General features: G+C 52.5%; 6 protein-coding genes across 6 annotated transcripts; 4 read left to right on the top strand and 2 right to left on the bottom strand.

Moving 5' to 3' along the window:
• Positions 1 to 396: 396 nt before the first annotated feature.
• Positions 397 to 2418, top strand: AYO21_06108 (hypothetical protein; the record flags this gene model as incomplete). Its single annotated transcript, XM_022656072.1, has 4 exons — positions 397 to 633; positions 867 to 1099; positions 1175 to 1493; positions 1555 to 2418. The coding sequence occupies 4 exons, from the start codon at positions 397 to 399 to the stop codon at positions 2416 to 2418; spliced, it is 1653 nt and encodes a 550-aa protein (XP_022511592.1).
• A 650-nt stretch (positions 2419 to 3068) lies between these two features.
• Positions 3069 to 3632, bottom strand: AYO21_06107 (hypothetical protein; the record flags this gene model as incomplete). Its single annotated transcript, XM_022656071.1, has 1 exon — positions 3069 to 3632. The coding sequence occupies one exon, from the start codon at positions 3630 to 3632 to the stop codon at positions 3069 to 3071; it is 564 nt and encodes a 187-aa protein (XP_022511591.1).
• A 1748-nt stretch (positions 3633 to 5380) lies between these two features.
• AYO21_06106 (hypothetical protein) lies at positions 5381 to 6100 on the bottom strand (the record flags this gene model as incomplete). The annotated part of the gene is made up of 1 exon (XM_022656070.1): positions 5381 to 6100. The coding sequence occupies one exon, from the start codon at positions 6098 to 6100 to the stop codon at positions 5381 to 5383; it is 720 nt and encodes a 239-aa protein (XP_022511590.1).
• A 543-nt stretch (positions 6101 to 6643) lies between these two features.
• On the top strand, positions 6644 to 8551 carry AYO21_06105 (hypothetical protein; the record flags this gene model as incomplete). The annotated part of the gene is made up of 2 exons (XM_022656069.1): positions 6644 to 6861; positions 6916 to 8551. The coding sequence occupies 2 exons, from the start codon at positions 6644 to 6646 to the stop codon at positions 8549 to 8551; spliced, it is 1854 nt and encodes a 617-aa protein (XP_022511589.1).
• Positions 8552 to 9824: 1273 nt separating this feature from the next.
• Positions 9825 to 11339, top strand: AYO21_06104 (hypothetical protein; the record flags this gene model as incomplete). The annotated part of the gene is made up of 1 exon (XM_022656068.1): positions 9825 to 11339. One exon carries the CDS (start codon positions 9825 to 9827, stop codon positions 11337 to 11339), a length of 1515 nt encoding a protein of 504 aa, XP_022511588.1.
• Positions 11340 to 19406: 8067 nt separating this feature from the next.
• On the top strand, positions 19407 to 20684 carry AYO21_06103 (hypothetical protein; the record flags this gene model as incomplete). Its single annotated transcript, XM_022656067.1, has 1 exon — positions 19407 to 20684. The coding sequence occupies one exon, from the start codon at positions 19407 to 19409 to the stop codon at positions 20682 to 20684; it is 1278 nt and encodes a 425-aa protein (XP_022511587.1).
• Positions 20685 to 23700: the final 3016 nt, after the last annotated feature.

The following is a 23700-nucleotide window of genomic DNA, read 5'->3' as shown; positions in this document are numbered from 1 at the left end:
TGCTTCATGGCGAGTGGTGAGAAGACGATTCCGAAACGAGCCACAACAAAGGGGATGATTGGCTGGAATTGACCCTGTGCTCACTGTCGATAGTCTTTGCTGCTCGATCACTCGGGCAGGAAAGAGAGAACAAAGGAAGATAACTTTGTCTGTCGCCAATTCGCCTTGAGCGAGGATAATGGTGCTCCGGATGCGGCTGGGAAACATAATGTATGCCATTACGGCGTTGACGAACCGAAACAAATTCAATGGCCTTTTGACCACGCTTTCTCGATCTTGCTGACTGCTTTTCAATTGACTAGGCCTTCGTTATTGCCCTTTTGTATACTCTAACAACTCTCCACCACCAGCAAAGGGTTAATCTTTTCTGGTACGGAACAATCTAGATACTACAACATGGCGTTGGATCAGTTTCGTGTGGACTGGGACCCAAACTCCCTCCAAACATTCTTCAATGACGCCGACCAGCGGGATGCTGTGCCTGAGTCACCTACTCTGCACTTTTTCAACTGGAAGGAGACCGATTCCTCAGGTCGGACGAGGTCGATTGGCTCAAGGTTCCGGCATCTTTTCTTCTCCAGCCTAGATATTCCTGACGAACACGAGTGGCACTTTGAAAGACCGTTGGGCAAGGTATGTTCTTGGACACGCCGACGCCGTGTCCTGCATTTGGGGGACGATGACTCCCTTCCCTTCCTTTACCTAAGAACCCCAGGCTGACGCGGGTTGTCGAGGCATTAGGGATCGTTTGGTGCGGCAGCCCTCTATACAAAGCGGAACGCAAGGCAAGAAAAAACGGATGTAAGGAGTCCACATTTTTTGGTAATTCTTTTCGGAGGAGAGAACTGACGATCGTGTTGGACCAGGCATTCGTCCTGAAAGTCGCAGATGTCGAACCACGCATCTTCCTTCCAGCAAACGGGAGGAAGATCAACCTGACTGACGAAGCGGCCATAATGGCGCAGACCAACGATCTCGGGTCGGACAATCTCGTGCGCCTCCGTCAATACAAAGTCGACCAGCAATACTGCCGATACTACCTTGAATTTTGCGAGTTTGGCACGTTGGAGACTCTCAGGCTGAGATACAAAGCATGGAAGTAGGTGTTGCCGTCCCGTCTTCTTGCCCTCTTGTTACCGGTGAGCAAATTCTGATCACGAGCGATTCTCTGCAGTCGATACCTTCCCGAGCCTTTTCTCTGGCATACCTTCTATTTCCTGGCAAACGCGTATCTGGACCTTTGCACGGGTCCGTATCGGAGCCTGAAGTTTTGGAATTTCGGACAGGCATATCCCGGCCAGTATCTCCTGCATAACGATCTCAAGACGGACAATATATTCCTGGCGAACCATACGAATAGAGACGAGGGGGCTATATGGTATCCCGTACCCAAGATCGGCGACTTTGGCTTGGCCACGACGACCAACCCCGACGAACTCACGACAAATACGGCCGCTGCCTTACAACGAGGCACGGAAGTGTGGGCACCACCAGTAAGTCCTCAATCTGTTGAAATCTTCATAGTCTGTTTTCGTGCTCACACAAGATTTCCAGGAACTACGTATCCGGCTCATGCAGCGCGGCGTCCGGTATCATTTTGAAGAGGACGTCAACCCTCAATTCCTGATCGACGGCAACGTCAGTCTGCATCGAATCCGGCCCGAGGCTAACATCTGGGCCATCGGCGCCGTCATGTGGACCCTGATGACGATGGAGGAGATTGATGAACTCAGCGAAAGAGTCGACGACATCTTGCTGAGCCAAGGACGGGCCTGGCGGGCTTTTGACAGGGTCAATGTCGTCGGCAGCGTCGGCCCGGAAATCACCAGCCGCTACAGTCCCCAGCTCATCGCGCTCATCCGGGAATGCACGAGTTTGAAACCGGGCGATCGACCGCAGCCGGACCACTTGGTGGAGGACATCTTCGAGAACCTGGTCCAGTGCTTCGAGCGCGAGCAGGAAGTGTTCCTGCGCACGGGCGACCCCACGCGCCTCGTCGTGGCCAAAGGCCACGACGATATCAACGATCTGCCCGACGGCGGCGCCCGGTTCCCCAAGCAGCCCATCTTCTGGGACGACTTTGCCGACCATCTCCTCTGGAGCCCCAAGGATGTCGACCTCGTCTGTCCGCCCTCGGCGCCCGAGTATCTGCCCTTTGACGACCAGTGGCCCGCTCCGCTGCGTAAGAGATTCAACGACAGATGGAGTTCGGCGGTGCAGAAACGAGATCGAAGAGCCGCCGCCGAGAACGCCCAAGCGGCCCAAGCCGCAACAACATCACTACCACCTGCGGTGACCACTACCTTCGGTCAACATCAATATCAACATCAACATCAACAGCCCGCGGCCTCATCTCAGCCGTTACCAAACCAGCAGGGGGGCCCAGACCGCACGACCCATTTCCACCACAAGCGTTAGGGGAGCAGCAGCAAGAAGAAGACGACCGTCCTCGAAAGCGGGCAAGGTGGTGATCCGATGTAGTATGTATTCGACTCGACATAGGCACTTCATTGTTCTTGCTTTGCTCGCCTCCTCTCTCTTGGGGGATGCGTGCCGCCACCTAGACATCTAGACACCTGCACATTATCATCATCATCATCATCATCATCATCATCATCATCATCATCTTATTCTTATTCTTGCTACTCATGTTATTCACTGCCACCCAGGCTATATTGGCATGGTATTTGGTGAAACTCGGAACCAGCTAGATTTGTTATCACATCACATTTCTCTCCTACGATTTCGAGCCGTCTTGCAGAAAATGTTCGGACACCCGGTCAAGAGAAGGATACATGTACGGTAGAAGTGGATGTGCTACGTGTGGGCAGCGAAAATCCCCTGATTTACACGCTGTGCAGCCCTGCCGCAAGCTCCACCAAGGCGGTAGTCATTGTAGAAGTTTTAGGGATTCGCGTGAACCATAACGCTTTTCAGACCTAAGCAATATGCTTGGGGCATGTGCTATATCAGGTTCGCCATATGCTCGGCAGTCGACACCTTCCCAAGAATGCCAAAACACTCCAGACTAGTCAAAGATCGCGAATCAGGTCACACGGCCGAGAATGTCAGCCTTGTGTCTCGCTTCCTTCAGCCCTGTCTATCGAATCACCCATCAACAACGTGGCCTTCGTCCAGGCATCATGTTTCAACCTATTCAATTCTTGTTCCTTGGTCGCAATGTCTTCGTGCATCTTCCTCAACTCGGCGTTGTCACCCATCTTTCGTTCCACATCTGCAATGTCCTTCTGCGCCAACTTCTGCATTTCCTTCGACTTTGTCGCTGTCAGTCTGAGGACCGCAGTGCACCATTTACAGTGGTTTCCTGGAAGCTGTGCTCCGCTCGTAGCCCTGGGTGTGTTTGGATCGCCTAGCATGAGATCTTGGTTGTGAGCCTCACGCTTCTCAGCCTTGCACGAGTTGGTGATCTGGGTGTTGTTGGAGGAAAGAGACGTTCCCGACCGATGCAGGTGTTTGGAATGTTCGACCTCAAGCGTGCCGCAGGACAGGCGACCCCAAGGCCGTGGTCTGTTGCAGATCTCCCACAGAGGACCATTCTTCGGGTTGAATATGAGGGAAGAGACCGGATCGTGGTCAGGATAAGGACAGATGTGAAGTGTGATCCGGCACATGGTGATGAAAAGTTCTGGATATGAGACTGCTGGTCGTGCTGTGACAGAGGTTCTGGACTTGCAGGACAGGGAACGATGAATTGGGACTGTGTTGATGTTCTTCCACCAGGACAGAGAAGAGGTCTGAGGTATTATACTCCCGGCGAGTCAGAGATGTGAAGGTCTGTTTGCTGCTGTGAATGATTGCTTTGGTCATGAGGTGGAGAAAGTTATTGTGATGTCGTGAATGGATGATTGCTGACACTAAGTTGAGTGAATGGATGCTGGGAGCAATTGGGAGAGGAGAGGAGGGAGACGGATAGTTCAATCGCTGCGAAGCATAGTGTCGATGCCACGATTCTCTATCCTATTTACTCCAGGAAAGCGCAGCCTCTCCAGCCGCGATTGTCTTGGAGGGAAGAACGAAAACGAGGGCACACAACTGCCTTTTGTTTTGACGCTTTCGTCTCAAACCTCGTTCTCCAGCAGTTGATCAGAGCGACGATTCCCTTTTCCACAGTTTGTCAACTGGCATCAAACAGATACTCCCTGTCCCTACCAAGAGCACATCCAAACCACTTTGGCCCAGATTTCCGACTCTTGAATATTGCTGAATCTCTTGGATGACCTTTCTCATCTCGACAACGTCCCAGATCCTCACCAGCAACCACAAATCATCAAAGATCCCAGCATTCACCAAGTTCCACGGTCACACATCAAGCAAACCACATAATCAAGAACAAACTACTGCACAAAGACCACCCGAGAGGACACGCGGCAACTTGCAGCACTCATATCCACTGAAATCACTTCAAGCATCAGCCAAAGAGCCAATCTGACACACTGTCTGCCTGTCATATCCCTGTCCTCAGCCCCCAAGCCTCTCTCTATTTTCATCAGGACCAGTACGACATTAGACCTCCTGTACTACACCAAGATTGCAAGATGTGTTATGCAATCAAGATTGTCCATTTCGGGTGTGTTGATGGGGAGGAGCACGTGGAGTATGCCGTGGTTCGATGCAAGGGCGGGCTGGAATACATAATGGAGATGCCAGTCCAAGAGATATGTCAGGGGGTGAAGCAAGTGGAGGACTGGAGGATGTCTCCTTGCCGCTTTTGCAAGGAGTACTTTGAATCGCGGCGTGCGTTGGGAGGAGCTGGTGGTCGTGCCCGGGCGGCGTCTTTGGACGCAGATAGGCCCAAGGCGGCAATTGACGCCTTGTTGTAAGGCCGGGGGAGTGTCAACGAGATATGACGATAGGATTCTTCGATAACAAGCATGATTCGATCAACTGTGAAAAGCGTCCGTCTTCCACTCATATTTCTTTAATAAAAATGGCACCGGATCTCCTAACTTGTTCGGAAGATGCGACCCATCGACAACATGTAATACTGCGATGAGTCCCCCGTTGTCGCATCGGACATTGGCAATGACAATGTGGCGAGATCAGCGGTCGCCCAGTATCCGTCTTTCGGTATGCCCTCAGCGCTCGCTGGCAAGGCTTCGGACTGAATGAGTTCAGAGCCTCCCAGGGTCGGGGATTGACGGTCCAGCGGCTGTCAAAGGGAGACGTTATCATGTCAGCAACGTCCGCCGCCTCGGGAAATTGTCAGCCTGGACGAAGACGGCCACCATGGACAATTCCTTCACGACAATAGGACCGGCGGTAGCCTCTCAGGTGACATGTTGAGACTGACATCGATTCGTCCTCTCGTCATATTATTGTTTTGTTGCTTGTAGACGACCATGTCTAATGTCTGTTGTTTTCATACTCTCTCGCTGACCCAGATAGCTCCCCTACATCCATATCGGATGACATCCGTCAGCGGCTGGTATGGCTGGGCCTCCTTTGCATCATTTTCGACAGCATAATCAAGATGCTCAAGCTCCTCATCGCGTATGCGCTTAATCTCATCAATCAAGACCTTCAGTTCAGGATCAAGCTCTTCTCCCTTCTCTTTCAGCTCCGTCATCCACTTGAAAAGCTCCCGCACTTGGCCGTTGTAATGATTCCCAATCTCGGTCTCCACCGCCTCTGTACAAGCCATAGCAGCCTCTCTTCCCATCATGCCTGTAGTCCATCCTAGTACAGTTGCTGCCACTTGCCAAACGGGATACATTGCGGTGGGGCGAATGCGGTGCTTTGCAAGGAGTTCATTGAAGACTTTAAAATGCCCAGCTTCTTGGTCGTACATGTGTTTCATGAGTGGCCGGAGATGTGGATATGCTTTGACAACAGGCGGTGTCTGAGCGCTGTAAATGAGTGTAGCGGCGAGTTCTCCCGCTTGATTCACACGCAGCGCACTGTCGAGGAATCTCCTCTGTTCTTTGGAAAGGACTGTTCTAGGATGAGCGGAGTCTTGATCTGATTCGGAGGTATTCTGGGTGGACATCAGACGGACTGTAATTTGTCTTGACATGGGTAAATATGAGTTTGGACGTCTCAGAGCACCAGTTATGGCTCTGGCACGACTCCTGAGCATCATTGTTGCAATAATCTGGTCATCACTCTGGGGATAAATGTGACCAGAGAGACAGAGAGACTAACCTTAGCTCTCTTCATGAACGCAGGTCGTGAGAGAACTATGGGTACTTGGGCGTTGCGAGTCATAATGTGGGAAACTTTGCCGACAACCTAGTCATGCAGTTTCCCATACCGGCAGGTTTGCTCTATGCTCCCTGGAGGATTCAGGAAAGACGCCTCACCACCTGTCTTCCTCTCACCGTCCACTTCTCATATATCAAAAGGTTTCTTCTGGTTCTGCTCTGCCTGTGTACCATTTGACACATTTATTTGTCCTCATCTGGTTCTTTTTTTCTCTAGATTAGAGTTGGTTTAGATCGGTGGTCGATGTTGAACATTTTCTGCCGCACCTCAGGACTCCTTCACTAACGACCAAGGCTTCACTCAACAACGTTGCCTTTGCACCCCGTGGCAGTTTTTCCTCCTCCGGCTGTTCGCCTCACCTTCTTCCTTGGACCATCTACAACGCCGAGTGTCAGTATTCACTAACACTAACTGCCTCACCATGGCCGATCTGGATGCGGAACTACTTGCTCTCGCTGGAGGCGACTCCTCCGGTGAAGAAAGCATGCCATCATCCCCCAAACCAAAGTCACCTTCGCCACCACGCTCTAAGAAACAAACAAGAGAATCGCCTTCTACAGACATGGCTCGCAAGGGTGTCGCAAAGGCCGTCAAGCGCACTAAGCGTCGCAAGACATACTCGGATGATGATGATGAAGTGTAAGCCTCTCTGTTCACCTGCCTGCCGCGATCGCTGACACACTCTTTCTGCAGCTCTGTGCTGTCGCAACACTCGGAGTCTGCGTCCATGTCACAGTCCGATTCCGAAGCCAACTTCAGCGCCGGCGCAGACGACAAGCCCATCTTCCCCTACGAAAAGCTCTACTATGACGCCGAAGACAAGGCCAGGATCGAAGCGAAGCCGGAAATTGAACGTGAGGAGATTCTAGCGCAGCGCAGCGAACAGGTGGAGCGCCATGAACAAGATCTCACTCTTCGCCGCCTTGTCGCCTCTCGCGCTCGTGAGGAGGCAAAGAACGCCGCGAAGAACAAGCGCAAGGCTAGTGCTGCGGAACTGGAGGACACCCAGCGGAAGAGTACGCGACAGCGCACAAAGGTTGGTGGTGGTCGTGTCGGAGAAGCCAGCAGCGCCATCGAAGCCTACAAGCGCCAGCGCGAAGAAAAGAGTCTCCGTGAAGAGCAGCGCAAGAAGGACGGATTGGTGAGAAGAGCGGCATCGCCACGAGACGACTACAGCGATGCGGATGCTGAGGGCGAGAGTGACAATGACTACGACGACCGTCGCTACAAGAGACGAACCCCCACCCCACCGAGAGACGACCCCATCGCCGAACTCGCCGACATCCAGAGAGCCCGTGTTGGTCGCGACAATTTTGCCCAAGTTTGCTACACCCCTGGTTTCAAAGAAACTATCACCGACTGCTATGCCCGTGTCTGTCTTGGTCCTGGTCGTAATCCGGGTGTGAATGAATACCGCCTGTGCTTAATCAAGGGGTTCACCACCGGCAAGCCATACGCCATGATTGGATCCAACGGAAGACCATTCCCCGTCGATATGTACATCATCGCAGCACACGGGAAAGCAGAGAGACCATGGTCATTCCTCGAATGCTCCATGTCCAAATTTACCGATGACGAATGGCGCCGCTACCGATCTGTCATGGCCAATGAGGATTGCAAGCTCCCTACCAAAGCGTTCATCAATTCCAAGCTCGACCAAATTAATCGACTGATCAACCACCGCTTTACTGAAGCCGAGATTTCGCAAAAGATCAAGGCTCAGAACGATCTCGTTGAGAAGATTACCCGTAGCCAAGAGAAGGAAGACCTCAAGGCGAAGATCGCTGAAGCTCGCGCTGACGGGAAAGATGATGTCGCCGAAGAATTGGAGAACCAGCTTGCAGCTATTGTCCCTATGAAACTGGCTTTTGGTACGAGTTTGACCAAGCAAGATACGGCCTATGTCAACCCCGAACAGGAGCGTCTGGCAGAGCTCAATCGCAGAAATCAGAGACTGAATGCGGAGAATGTTCGAAAGGCGCAACTTGCAGAGATGAGGGCCCGTAAAGCGAAGAAGACTCTTGCTCCAGGTGTCGACGAATTGTTTGAGGGTGGCAGTGATATCAGTCGTTCGGGCACACCGGTCAATGGCTTGGGCACACCCAGACTTGCGGCTTCAGCAAGCATTTCGCGGACTGCATCACCCTACCCTCTCTCGCTGGCTAATGGAACTCCCCGGAGTGCCACCCCCGTCGCTTCCAGCACCTTCAAACCTGTCATTTTGCAACAGCAGAAGAAGAGAGGCTTGCCGACCATTCGCAAGGCCGCCATGGACGATGAGATTATTGCCAGCATGGACTTGGGAATTGACATCGACATCGATATCTAGGAGTGATGGGATTCAGTCACATGAATTGGCGCCAGACCTGCTGATATGGCTGGACACTTTCCAGTGTTAGGGCCGCAAGGCTTTCGTTTGGTTCTCCAGACGGGCAGAGTTGGGTGGTCATTGGACTGGGTCTGGATTGGTCTCTCAAACCTGTGCCGAGTATTAAGACGACGGTCGAAAACAGGAAAAAAAGAAAGAGAGAGAAGAAAAGCATCTGAGGTGAACCGTGCACTTTCTACGGAACGTACGAAACAAGAGACATGAACCCGGAGAGAGGCAGTTTCTCGCTGCCAACAGAGGGCACACCACATGTCGAGCGCTGCGAAGCGCCAGACTCTGGATCTGCCAAATGAAAATGTTCACAGACATTTCCCGACTGTGTTAGCTCTTCTACTACAGCTTCCTCGTCCTCGACAGCCGCCAAACGCTTCGGCGTCGGCTCATTCGCGGTCGTTCACTCGTTGGTTTTGATATTTAGTCTCACCACCTTGCCCTCTCTTGCCCATTATCTTCCTGCATCCTCATCCTCATATTCAGTTTCATCTTTGCAAGTCAGTGCGACCGCTACATGTAAGGGTCTTTCCTATCTTCTCACTCAACCGAGTATCAGCAGCAGGTTTATCTCACTTTGGCAAAGCACATGCGAGGTCACTTGGATGCAACAGCCGTCTGCTCTACCGTCGTCGTCTCTTTGGTAAGTCCTTCCTGGCCTTTTGTCTCCATCCCTGCCTCTTTAGCCGCCCACCTCAATCCCTGCCCGGCCAGGTTTCAGACCCAAAACCATACACCGAACCCCGCTTCACACGCAGTGACCTGCCTCGGTGCTGTCCATTTCACCTTGGAATCTAGTGGAAGCCTGCCTGCACAGCCCTTATCATTCTTCGACCAAGATCGCACTTGCCCTCGTCGTCGTCAAAGAGCCATTGATCTGAGCCACTGATCTCACAGGACAGACGTTAGATGCTGCCATCTCTGGTCAGTGATAAGAGCTTTTCTTCTCAGAGTCTCCCACTTACCTGCAGTCCAGAGGCTGAGTGCTCCTTCGCCACTGAATGGCCTTTTAGCTCTGATCTGCGCTCTTTCTGGCGTTTAAAACGGTAACCTCAAATCGGACACATCTCAACGAGCGACTCGCAATACGTGAACGAGACTGACATTGCCAAGTTACCTTCAAAGGTCGTCGGACGGTACTTACTCTAGTTCTCCAGTGGCCCATCCAGATCCCGTTCCAAAAGCAAAGGTGCGACTCGACTCGCCACGAATCTTTCACAACATGTGCCTTTTTAATATCCTCAACTGCCCCGCCCACAACGTACACGAGCTGCGCAGCATCCTCACTTGGCCTAGTCAGCCGGTCGTCGCAGCCGGCCTTGTCCGGTGCAAATGGCACGAAGCTGTCGCGAGAAGTAATTCTGCTTCGAAAAACGATTCATCAGAGTTTTGGGGTCCGGATACCGTGTGTCCTTATGTGGTGATGCGTCATGACACGGTCCCGCCCCCGGAAGATATCATCAAGGGCATCGTGGAGGCCGTGTACCTGGAGTGTGTTCCCGATAGGGGATGCCCAAAGTGCGCAGCTACCATGTCTGCACACGACATGTTGGGCCGGTTGCCGTCGAGGTCTGAGAAAATCAAGTTTTTTTGCGACTCGCCTCAAGCTGAACAGGCTGCGGTTGGGAACGTCAGAGATGTCCCTCGAGGTGATGGTCCGGCTGAAGTAAGAGGTGGGCAGATGGCTGGCGGAGAGACGAGCGGGTTGAAGGGAGCGAAGCGGAAACATGTTGATGATAAGGCTAAAAAACAAGCGCTGCGGGCAAATGATGGTCGGGACAACAGTGGTAGCGATGACGATCTCCATGTCGTTGGGGAGAGAAGGGTGAAGAACCCCCGTTTGGGGCGTTTCCGAGATACCCAGAAGCACGGAAGCCAGCTTGAATCGAGAACGGTCAGCCCATTCCCTGCTGCGTCGTTGCCATCTGCAATTCCGGCGATTGCGCGGACTGGCTCAAAAACTCCACAGGGACGAGCCATATCTTCGTCTGCGTCGTCAGCAGAGGCAAGCGGAGTTTCAGAGGCTCTGCTTCGACGAAAGGAAGAAGTGGGCATCGCGATGATGGCCCACATGAGTATGGCAACACAGCATCCACATGGGGCAGCGGCTGGCCGTGTAGGTAACAACGGCGGTCCACACGAGTCACGCATAAAAGGCGAAGAGGGAGAAAACGACGCCACAGGTCGTCAGCCGCAGTCGCAGCCGAATCCTCAACCACATCAACACAGCATAGACCTCACGAAGAGTTCCACAGTCGAGTCAACGAGCTCTCAAGAGGATCTCCCAGCAAGATCGCCAGTGCCGCCGCCGAATGCCAAAGCGAAAGCCATTGGCGAACACGTCTCGGACGCCTTCAAACGTCTCGACGCAGCTGCCGCAGCGCGAAAAGACGGTCTTGCACACGGCACCGGCACAGAAGAAGACGGCGAGTTCGGCGTCGAGATCCTGCGCGCCGTTCGAGATGGCTCCTTTCAGAGTGCCGTGGAGGGATTTTCCCGCCGACAGTCTGGACTAAATGCGCCGGCGAGCTCGTCCAAAGTGGGTGGCGGCCGTGACGACAGAATCGACGCCCTCACCAACACCGTCCGGATCCTGCGCGGCGAGAAGGCTGCCTTTGTGGACCGCATCGGGAAACTTCTTGAGGATAAGGCCGCAGCTATGAAGACGGAGGCGGCGCTGTTGAGAAGAGTCGCCGAGCTGGAACAGATTGTTCAGGCGAACGCGGAGACGCCGTGAAAGAGAAGGAGAAGGAGAAGGGAGCGATGTCACCGTCACCATTGCCCAGGGGCCTCGAGAGATTAGACGGGAAGCGAGTCAGAACCGAGGAGGAGAATCGGAGCATTTCTGAGATCTGGTGGTCGCTGGACATCATCGTCGTCGTCGTCGCCTTGGCCGCGCGCCAATGTCTCGAGTTGAAGATACATACGTGCTCGGCGATGGGATATCAGGAGATGGGGATGGAGAGACATGGGGAATCCACAGGAGTATTCTTCCGGGAATCTACCCACTGACAAGGGATACTCAGAACGGTTTGACTTACTTCTACCTCCAAAATAGATCGACGGCACGTCGAGTTCGCAAAGGCCAAAAAAAAAACAAGGGCAAAAAGGGGGGACATGAAGCTGGAGAGGCAGGCAGGTAGACGGCGCATCTAGGCATTATCTAGGTATGTAATGAATGCACATGGAAAGGAGATTCTGGGACAAAGACGAGTCTTTTCGGTGACTGTCTGTCTGTCAGTCATTCAGTCCTTCATGCAGTCAGTCAGTCAGGCAGTCACTCGGTGAAGGTGTGGGTGAGCAGTGATGGGAGGGGATGTGATGGGAGCGCACTCCAGTGACACGTTCCTGGCCCGGTTTGAATGAGTTTTCTACCTACCAATATCTACTATGCAATTAGACTCGATTTGTACTTCCCTGACTAACACAGGTACTGTGTAGTCGATAGTGTCGTGGTGGTACATGGGCTGGACGGAATGAAGGAGAAGGAGAAGGTGAAGGACAAGTATGTGGCCGAGATGCTGATGTTAATATGTGACATTTTAATGATACTATCATCCTCATTCATCCACCTTCCCCGACTCCTCCCTGTCTCGCTCAACTTCGACTTCAGCTTCAACTTCCACTCCTCTTGTAAAGGTAGAGTCGTGGGGTTTGTGTGAGGGGACCATGTTTGTTTAACTACGTATCCACAGCATGTATATATTTACCCCTCTCCATTCCATGCTTCACTCAAATCGGCCGTGTTTGGGCGGGGGGTGGATGCTTCATGAATGATTCCAGGGTCCAAGGTCGGGCCTGAGATACAGGGTCCCAAGTTGTCTAGGTAAGGTAGAGAGAGAGAGACACACCTTGGATAATGGAGCGCGAGGTCCTCGGTATCTGGGTATCGAGGACATATTTGGAAACACCGTCAGTTTTCGATGGCACAAGTATGTATGTATGTATGTACTTGGTATAGTTATATGTACTGTAAATAGGCGGGCGGGGAAAAAATGGAGTTTATGTACTAACATTAAATAACTAAAGAAAAAAAAACTAAACAAAGTCCTCGGTACGGGTTCCGAGTTCACCGACTGGGTCTATCCACCCCCTGCCACCAAGATAGAGATGTAAAATGTCTTGAACTCGTGAGTCTCGGTACGTGTGGTCTAATCAAGGCCCTCCAGCCTGTCGCCATCGTGGAGGTACCATCGCAAGGGAGGAGTACCTCGTACCTACCTAGCTAGTGAATCCGAGTAGGAAGGGGGAGGGGAACGGCGCAACAAAGCATAACGATACAAAGGGACAAGGGACAAGGGCCATTTCTCGCGAGTCCTATAAGCAGCCACAAACACAATCCCAATCACATCGGATTCCGAAGCGCCCGTTTGGCCGGTTCTACTCAGAGGAAATAGGCAAGGGAAGGCACGGGACGGGGATGATGGAAGGCCCTACGACTAACTACCCGAGGGACTCCTGCTCGTGGGTAGTAAGATGTGAGTACCTACCTTGTGAGTAGTGGGTAGTGGGTAGTGGGTGAGGTGCATATACGAGTATGGCAACTCCTTACGAGGTACCTATTCACTGCTTAGGACTCACGAGTACTTACCCACCCTCCTACCGACCCCAATAATGGCGCCTACCTACCTACCTACCTACCGAGGACCATTGTTGTTGTTAACCGAGCGCGTGCAGCAGTGAGAAATGTCTCTAGCCCCCTCCCTTTTAGCACGGCTTGGACTGTCCATGCCCGGGTCTGGCAGTGGAGGGGGGAAGGGGGAGGGGGCCAGCTCGCTTTCTGTCTGTATTTCGGGTGTGAAGGAATGATTCTGAAACCATTCCTCGGTAGACTTGGTACAAACACAGGAATAGGAATAGGAATGGGTTCTTCCCCCCTCTTAACCCCCCCTGGAACCTGGAACCTGGAACCCTTGAACCTGCAAATCCGGGGGAAAGGAATCAAACATGTTCCGGGCCAACAAACCTGCCGAGGATCAATAAGGAACCGACAGAGGAATGAACCCGAAAGAAGGAAGAAGGAACAAAGGCCCCCAAGCTGATAAGGAGAGACAAGAACCACCGATAAGAGCAGCACGTGGAAAATCTGACGAGAAACGAGAAACGAGAAAAAGAAAATTGGTGCTCATTCCCCAGCCAACCGTGCCAACTCACCTGGGCCTTGTCATAAATCGTCCGAAGAGGAGCAAACGGCCATGATGCTGGCGCCAAAGCCTGCCTGCGTGTTGGTGGATTTAGAATTCTCTCTCACCTCGTCCCTCGCCTCTTTGGAGGTCGTGTTGGTCGACAAATCAATCCGGACATGAGAGAATGGTGGATTGCTGCAGAAAAAGTCCGAGAGACATGGGAATCCTCCCCCCCTCCCATCTACGCCCCCATGTAATTGAATAGGATGCGTCTCCAGTCATCCAGTCTGAAGCGGAAATAGGCAGGCCGGCGAAAGCATCTCCGAGACCGTTCTGGGTCGATCAAGGATCCAGATTGTCAGCGTCGGCGACATGGTGGCAGGTGGCAGAAAGCTCCATAGTCCGATTCAAGAAGGGTGGCATCTTGTCTCGACATGGTAAAACGAATGGAGGCGCCATCCAAACATTCCTGTCTGTCCACGTTCGCTGCAGCAGCCTTGAAGGAGCACGTCGACAGGTGGAAAGGTAGGTCGTAAGCACTTGGAACAAACAGCCTGCAGCAGCATGGGCAGCGCAAGGATGGTATTGCAGCTTGCATCGAGGCTTGATACCCTTCTAGGTAGGACATTTCATGGCTTGTTGAGAGGCACCTTTGTAGAGAAAGGGGCTGAAATATATCGCCGTCTGCTCGCGTAAAGCTACCGCTTGCTGCATGTTACCATTGTAGGGGGCCGAAAGAAGTGTCATGTTCCATTGGTGATGAGATCCGAATGGCTGCATGATGAGTGACCAGCCGAAGACGGGCATGCAAACAACACGTAGAGATAGCCTTTGATAGCCAAAAACCCGATACACGTGGGAGGTGGTTGCACGTTCATCCCGTCGCACACAAAGTCAGGAGATGTTTAGAGACAAGCTCGGAAGCACTGGACTTTCAACAGCTTTGTCGAGGTGGCAAGGCACGTGTGAGAAGCACTGGTACCAGTACCGAGTTGGCTGTAAATGTTGGCAGAAGAAAGTTGTCGCTGATGTCAACTGCCCAGTCTGGCATTCTATCCTCTATCGTGCTAGACCCTGAACGGGCCAAAAGCCGGCTCATCATGAGGGGTATTGGGCTCCCCAGGGCTCCCTGGAAGCTTCTGAAGATCAAGCAGTCGGGTCCAGGTGCACGGCGCCTGGGCTTGTACCATGATCGTTTGTGTGACGCGATCGATGACCAGCGCAATGAAATCAACAGCAACGGCACGTCATTGAATGATCAAAGACGTTTAGCGGACCTGCTCTTGATGGGATCGATCAACCCTCATTGACCTAGAGCATCCATCCGGGCTGCCCGAGCGTTAAAAGATGCGCCATTTGGCGGTGCTAAAGGGCTACCAGAGCATCGGAAGGATTCCACCACACCAGCACAGACCATGGCTAAGGAGAGATAGAGGAAATGATGTGCTCGCTGTTTTTCCGGCATGCATGTCTGGACTTGCACAGACAAAAAGTGGAATGTGGAATGCATCGCTTCTGCAGCAGACGTGCAGTATGGAGTACTGTGGTATCAACACCTCCTGTAGGAGTAGGAAAGATGCCCCACAAGTAGTGCATGATGAACGGGACGATGGAAGAATGCTGGATATGTGAAACGGCGCCCATTCGGCAGATGCACGTTTGATGTTGCTTCATCCTTGGTTGGGAGGAGCCATATGCACTGCATCGAGCAGTATGGGAAACACCATGTCGTCGTATCCTACAAAAGAATACTACAGCTGATCAGACCAGCCATGTCGTGGGCAATGGGCTGGCCCTGAGTAACACCATGATGTCTGCTTCGGGTTGCTGCAGGGCGATTATGATTGCCCTCCCGGTTGCTCCCCATATGCGTGAAGATGTGTAACTCCCGGGTTATTACATGGCCATGTCCTCTCCAGTGTTGGATTGATGTTACAGCAGCACGACAAGGCCGATACCGAGGCTGGCACTGGTGGTGGTGGTGGTGGTGGTGGTGGTGGTAGTGGTGCAACGCAGCGCATCGTTCCGTTACTGGCCGCAACGCGTCAATCTATTACATCTTCAGGACCAGCCGGGTTTTAGGACGTCAAGCAGCTAGCCAGTCTGCATGGCTAGCACCAGATACTCGTAGTTAGATGCGTCTGAATCGTCTCTGGAGATCTTTCGAGACAGATGGCTGCCACTGCCCGTGGCCGCGACATCGAATCCACTTTACTGGCTGCTGGCTCAAGATCTCGCTGAATGCTACTGGCTGCAGGCGCTGCAGGACAGGTGGCAGGTTACTACGCCACAGAACACGAGTAGACCACAGGGATTGATTGTGGCCAATACACTCGATCTGGTACACATGCTCCCATCGCCCGTCGAATCTCCGTTGGGTAAGATCAAGATACTCGTGGAATCCGAGTATTTGGGGGCTTCGTGTTGGCCGCGCAATGCTCCGAGTTGCAGAGCCTGATGGCTCGGTCGGACAATGAATGTCTCGCCGACGTTGGCTCTGCAGAGCATGGCATTGGCTTATAGCTTTTCAATAAATCCAGCCATCAAATTTCTCAAAGCAAAGTGATCTGGGACAGGCGATCACTTTTGTAAGGGATAAAGGCCAGGATACTTTGGCAAAACCGATGATTAACAGGAGCTGGCAATTTGCCCGAGGTATAACACGGGGGTATCCTGGCATAGGCCGAAATTGTGCTTGGTCTCGGAGAGCAGGCTTCCCCAGAATTTCTGGACGCCACGAGCGGAACCTGTGGCTGCGCTAAGGCGTGTTGTTCTCCATCACGCTTTGTTTCGAGACGGCGCCTTTTCGCCGTTTCGCCGACGCCAATCTGTTGTTTATCAACTGCCGCCGTAGGCGAGCCCTAATATTGCGCCAAAGGAAGGCGGGGGATGCCACTGGAAGAGGGTACCGAATGTACCTCGTAGACTATTCGTCCAGGGCTTGTTCGTCAGTCTTGGTAGTCGTCGTCATCGCCGTAGAACATCGTCACAGGGCGAGAGTGAGTACCTGCAGACTGCGCATGACCTGAGAAAAATTGGGCAGCGTGCAAATCGAGGAGAAACAGGTAGAAGCAAAGCTACGGAGCGCTATTCTGCTGCAGACTTAGAGTGAGGACACATCTGCATAGCCCGTGGGCTGATGACGTGGGTAGTGGTGTTTCTGTCCTTCCATACTCGGATTGTCGAGCTTGAGATAGTCCGTCGTCCCAGGCATATCGATGGTCCTGTTGGACGCGTGCGTGTACCTGTGTACGAGGTGCTCGTAGGTAGCTATTGGGAGGCGCTGCAAACTCTGTCAGAGCGAGTCATCGGGTTGACCTCGATGTGCGCCACAGACTTGCGACAGTTCACCAGCAACAGAAATCCGCAAATACTGCTGCTAACTCCGGGACAAATCGTACGCCTCGGCATCAAGGTACCGGAAAGTCCAGTGACAGCCAAGGCAGAGAGAAGCCACAAGACACATCATTATTCAAGAGCCTGGTGGTGGCGGGGTTGTCCTAATCAACCGAGAAGAGATATTCCGCACAGAATGACTCAGTAAATGGGTTATTGGTAAACACAAGAGGAGGTTGGGCCGTGGATTAGACAAACAAGCCAGGCCACAACAACAGAGAAGAGTGAGGTTGGCTGGTGGTGGTGATGGTGATGGTGGTGGCAAAGACGCAGTTTGCGCTCGACCAGGAAAAAACTTGAAGTCGGCAAGTCGGAGGCCGGTGAAGACAACCACCGACATACCGACACTAGAAACCTTAATCTGGGGACTGGTCAAATCTGAAGCAGCCAATCACAGACTCCGCTCTCAAGACTACTCACTATGTACCTTGTTTTCCAGCATATTGGAGGACCTGGACGATCAACAGATCTAACTTGGTACTCGTTTCACTTCCTCGAAAACTACTCGACGACATTCTCGAGAACGTGGGTTCACTCTTCCCAGTTCTGGAACAGAAGTCGGGCATTTACTCCGTAGGTATCTCTAGTGCAAGTATCTACGGAAGTCCAGCAAGTTACATTCTCCGTTTGTTTTGCTTCTTGTTATGGTAGTATACCGGAAAAAGAGAACCTTGAATGGATAACGCTCCGTAACCTGGAGAGCAAGGCCCGTGGCAGATTGGGTGATGCCTGTCACCGAATGTCCCCCAGATTATGCTCGTACGAGTAGAATGTACGGAGGGCTGTTACCCGGCTTGCCAATCGCGTCTAACAGCCGCTAATCTCTTTTGCCCTCACTGACGCAATCAATTTGGTCTTTACAATCATCCATTGAATAGAGAAGACGCCTGTGATGACATTTGAGGTGCTGTACTCGGTCCCTTGAAAGATCCAAACACCAGGGTTGCCGTAATCAGCAAGTGAGTGACAAAACACGAGCCTCGGATGGACTCCCTGTGTTTAGAGACGAGCTGCACCCGACAGAGCATCCCTCGGGAGTATGCGCAGTGGTTGCTGATCGAATGCTGATCGAGTTGCTGATCGAAGGTGCCGATCGGGGACCCCTAGAGCCCTTCTGAAGGCCACGAGGACGAGCCAAGGACCGAGAACAGCGCCTCCACCAGCCTTTCTCTGTCATTTGAACCGCTTTGACCAGGTATGACGCTTTTTCGCTCAGGTCTGGCGCAACAAATGCCCCAGGGCGGGGGCTGCGCAGCTGCGGTTTACGCGTAGGAGAGGGGAACGAGTCACCAGCCAGGTTCGCTGAGCGGATAGTGTGGTAGGTGCTGAGTTCGCTGACCGAATCAGCATGTACGAGGGAAAAAGGGACAGCGGCTGACTGGGCTGAGGAGACTTGCTACCGTCAGTCTGTTGAAGCATGCGACGTGGAAGAGCCGTGACTCGGCGAAAGGTGTTCTTTGGCGCTGGGTGGGAAGGAAGGGACTAGACCATGACCAGGCATAGTCCAGCTGCGGCTTGACGGGGTAGGCGTCGATGCATCAACAAGGGGGGGCTTTTTTTTTTCACTTTGAGCCGAGCATTTGGAAAGTTTGTACTCTGGACCAGGGGGCAGGGATGGAACAACAGCTGACCAGGGTCACGACGCACACAGGGTGGAACCACGGCGACTGTGGGTGCCGGTCCCCCAAAAGTTGACGCAGCCAGCCAACGGTTCCAGGTGACACGGAGCAGCCCAGAGGGGGAGAAGAGAGGAATGCTCGAGACTTGGCCGGGGCTCGCCACAGGCCACATCTTGTCTGCACAGACAGGCCATGGGCCCCAGGCCGCGCAAACAATTGTGGCGACCCTGGGATCCTGCCCATCAAGCCCCAAATGGGATGACCCTGTCGGCAAACTCCTCCGTTTCAGGTCGCCCAACCTAGATATACCATCTACCGCCCTCCACGTCCCCTACCCACGACTTTCTTATACCACACACACACACACCTGTACCCATTACTTTACTGTGATCTGCCCTAGAGCGGAATACATTGCACTGTGTTGACAAAGACTTAACACAAAAAGCCTTTTGTCCACTCTTTGCTGATTAGCACAGTCCACACCACCACGACTACTACTACTATACCTCCACCACCTCACCACAGCTGACTGTGTTCCTCGAGAGTGATTTATTTTCGACTACACTCGAAACCACTGACTTACCTTCCTCGAATCCCTTTATACTCTTTCCTCGCTCACCTTCCGCGGGTATGGCAGACTACGACTACCCTCAATCCCCCACCATGTCACAAGACAGACATATGGGCTCAATGGCCGCAGCCCTCAGATCGAGGCTGGAGGACCTTCCTCAATTAAATATGGCAAACCTGAGCACACATTGGAAAAGAACTTCTCTCGACTATCCCAACTCAGCGTCTTCGTCGCGCTCCGCATATTCATTCAGCTCAAGACTATCAGAAGATACCGACGCTACAGACCTGACTGTTACACCAACCGCCCGTTCACGCGCAAGCACATTCGACAACACAGAGAGCCTGCCTATGCCGCTCGTACCTGCGATACCCTGCAAACCTCCCTTGAGAGTGGTCCTGGGGACCGCGTCGGTGGGCTCCAACTTGTCACCACTGGCCAAAATTACCACGGTCGAGGACGCCACAAAGTTCGTCAACCTCTTCCGCTCAAGAGGCTACGCAGACATCGACACCGCTCGAGCATACCCTGTTGGTCGGGGTGGAACTTGCGAGAAGCTGTTGGGCGAGGAAGCACTCCGACTCTCGAAGTGGGCCAATGTGTCGACCAAAGTGTCGAGTTTCATGCCCGGGTCACACCGAGCCAAGAACATTGCTTTGAGCATTGACAGATCTTTGGAGGCTCTGAACACCGACGCTGTAGACATCATGTATCTACATGCCCCCGACCGAGCAACTCCATTCAAGGAGACCTGTGAGGCCATGGACAAGGCTTACCACGAAGGCAAATTTGAACGCTTCGGTCTGTCGAATTATTCTGTTGAGGAAATCGAGGAGATTGTTCGCATTTGCGAGGAGAACGGCTTCGTCAAGCCCTCGGTCTATCAAGGACAGTACAACCCCATCTGCCGAGGGGGCGAAGAGCGATTGTTTGCTGTCCTGCGCGAACACAACATTGCATTTTACGCCTACAGTCCCTCAGCTTGTGGGTTTTTCTCCAACAAGGTTTCACGGGCCTCGACGAGGGATAAGAACAGCCGGTGGAACATCGCCTCGCCTCTGGGCGCCAAATACGCTGGGGATTACTTCCAGGATCCCCTTTTCGCAGCGGCCGAAATTGTCCGCCAACAAGCCAAAAAATTCGGCATCAGTGGCCACGCGGCCGCTCTCCGATGGACGACGTGGCATTCTCAGCTCGGCGCCGAGTACGGTGACGCCGTCATTGTCGGCGCCTCCAAGCTTTCCCAACTGAAAGAAAACATGGATATCCTCGAGCAAGGTCCTCTACCAGAGCCTCTCGTGGAGACCCTGAACAGTGTTTGGGAAGATGTCCGCGCCCTCGAAAAGGGTCCTCGCTTTTCCTTTGTTTAAAAAATGTATCACGACCTCTTTATATTCTCTTTCGGGAAAAGGCTACGACACGCTCATGGCACAGGTTTATGGAATACACGGAAGAAAATGGGGAGTTTTCTACGGCGTTAATTTCTCCACGAACACAGAAAAAAGTCCCTCCAGTCGAGGCTCCTTTTCTCCGTCTCGGAAAGAATTTTAACCTTCTATCATGATCCCTCAAGTGCTGAGTTGGATCGATCATGTTTTTGTGGCAAATGTCTCCAGAATGGCTTTGTCTGATTTTTTTTTTGTGATTGGAATGTTATCCTACATGTGTGATGATACCCCCAATGTGGCTGTATGTTATTCTGAGAACAAGCATGGCAATGTCTCTCGATCTTACCATCTCACTATCTCACCACCGGTCTCTGGAAGACGCAGGTTTATCTATCGAATTATGGGTCAAGCTTACATGTCTCGTACTCGATATGTGAGAGAGATGCGAATATGCTCTGGAAAAAGGGGGGGCGGCGTGTATATCCCGCCCACTTTTCTTAAGTAGCAGAAATGAGCAAAAAATCATCTATTGGACTGAAAAGAACGATTTCATGATTCTTCCAAATATGGATTTCTTTGTAATATTTGTCTCTATTCCACCCTGGTCTTGTCGTGGTGCAAGTGCTTACATTGCGCGGCTCGCGGTACGCTTTGGAGGGGGAACGAGGATGAGGAAGTCGGCAGAGTTGAGATATGCATTCGTTACTGGCCCGATGGTTTGCTTTACAGAATGACACTGGCCCCGAGATTTGTGTCTAGTCTTCTGCGGCTGACCTCTAACCAGTCCGAAACGCAACAAAAGGGGGGTGGGGGATGAGAGGTGTGGGAGACGACGTGATGGTCGATAATGCAATAAGTGGTACGAGGAGTGAGTAGTTGTGACCCTCTATTGGCTTTCGAAGAATTACTACTACTTGGGACGGGATGGATGAGGAGCACGCCAGGGCTGCAATACGAGTAAGGCAGGAAGTTGAGGAATTTTTTTTCTTCCATCCTCGACGAGATGCTGGTTAGGGCTAGCAACTCCTCGCTCGCTCGCTTGCTTGGTTCCCTCATCATCCCTCACCTTGCGTGCTTCCTTTCTATCCGGTTGTGGTGTGGCAATGTCCAACTCTCGCCTCCTCTCGTTCAATCCTGTCCGGGCTGGGCTGGGTGAAATCATTTTCACTCTATTGCTACCATCATCATTACCCTCACCATGTCCAAAGCTTGTAAAAGAAAGCCAAAAGAGGTATAATTGATCTTACGAGTACCAAGCACAACACAACAACAACGACCGCAAATCGGGAGCGGGGGTGGCACGGATCCTTTCTCCTTGTCCGTTCTGGGCTGCCACTGCCCAAAGCCGGTCAAGGAAAGGAAGGAAGGTCATGGAATTCTCTACCAAGTCTACTACCAAAAAGGGCGCTTGTCAAACGTGTGTCAAGGGCGGCGGATCGCGGGGCAACAACCGCTGGAGAAAGTCTCCTTGTGGTCCAGTCACAGCAAGTAGCCATCCTCTCTCTCTGCTAGAAGAATCCTTCGAATATCCAACGAGGAAGTGATTTGCATCCTGCAACTGACATTGGTTGAGCAGGGCGATTCGCATCGAAGACTCATTGCGCCCATCCCATCCGACTTATTGTCGAGCTTGTCCACTTGCGATCGAGAGACGTAATCAGGGCTCAAGGCCTCCCTCTTGGAAAATCGGCTCGTGTGACGAAGACCTTTACCCATCCCCCCTCCGCAAAATCCCTCAGATCACTAGAGAGATCACTCGATGACAGGCGTGACTTTTTGGGGAAGGACGAGGGTAAATAATGACGTGAAGAGCAGAATGTTTGACTGGTCAGGCGACTCACCAAGCCCTTTACCAAGACACACAAGAACACGCAACTCTGGGGTTACGACACACACACACACAATCTCGCTCTCTTGCTGGCCAGTGTCATTCGTCAGGTCAGCATTATTCCGACCTCTTCCTCGTGGTTTGAAGCTTACTACCAACCCGAGCAAGAACGCGGCCGACCTTAACGACTATTTGGTATTCTGTGGGTGAGGAATCGACTCCGCCCCCATCCACGTGGTTTGCGTCGTTCTGTGCCGTGTGCCTCCCGGGCAATGACTTTGCTGAATTGGGCCAGGAATGCGTCTATTGGAGCGAGTTCTGGCCTTGCCTCTCCCTCGCATGCAGCCAAGTCGTTCCAGGAGTCGATGGGAAGTTTCAGACTCCCCCTTCGGGACCGAGACGGAAGAGGGAAGACGAGGAGAGAGCTTCGGGTAATCGCCATGCCTGGTTGGAGCGAAAGAGGCTTCAAGAGGCCATGTGGAGAATAGGGCTGAGCCCCTTCGCTTACAGAGTTGGGTGATGATGCCACTTGAGGACGATGTCAACAGGGCGCAAACAGTTCTACGTGTGCGTATACGAGGTACTTTGTACCTAACTCGTCAGCGCAGTTAAGCTCTGAGGCGGCTGATCTGACCATTGCCTCGATTGCTTTGGTAGGTGTGGAAGCGGGAAGGCCGAAGAACAGCGCCACCAAAGCATACACTGCATGGCTGCTGGCGGCACGGCTGCATGGCTTTCGGCCAAGCTGGGCGTGCCTGCTCCCCTTTCCAGCATTTCCTTAGCTATTGTGCGTGGACGGGTTTCGTTCGTCTTCAGTCTTTCAGGGGTTGTTGAGGACGTGCAGGGATCGGGCGCTTTCATCTCCACCAAGTTGCTTTCCGAGTTCTTACTTCCTGCATCGGCGACATGAATTGTCTCGCCGAACACGAGGACAAAAGGTCAATGGTCAGAGACCGAAAGGAACAATGGATGAATGGAGGCTGTCTGTTTGTTGAGACAGAAATTAAGAAATCAGTCATGGCTGACCGAGTACCTACATTATCTGTATGTAGAACGCGGGCCTTTGTAAGTTGTAATCTGTATTGCCTACCCCTCGCGTGCATGCATGTCTTGTCCCTCCTTGCCTATCGCTATCGCTATCGATAAAAGTATCGATATCGATACGCTTAT

Source organism: Fonsecaea monophora (genome assembly GCF_001642475.1).
Source record: "Fonsecaea monophora strain CBS 269.37 chromosome Unknown Scaff41, whole genome shotgun sequence".
NCBI classification, from domain to species: Eukaryota; Fungi; Ascomycota; class Eurotiomycetes; order Chaetothyriales; family Herpotrichiellaceae; genus Fonsecaea; species Fonsecaea monophora.
The sequence above is the reverse complement of the archived record's forward strand: the minus strand, read 5'-3'. Positions and strand labels throughout refer to the sequence as shown.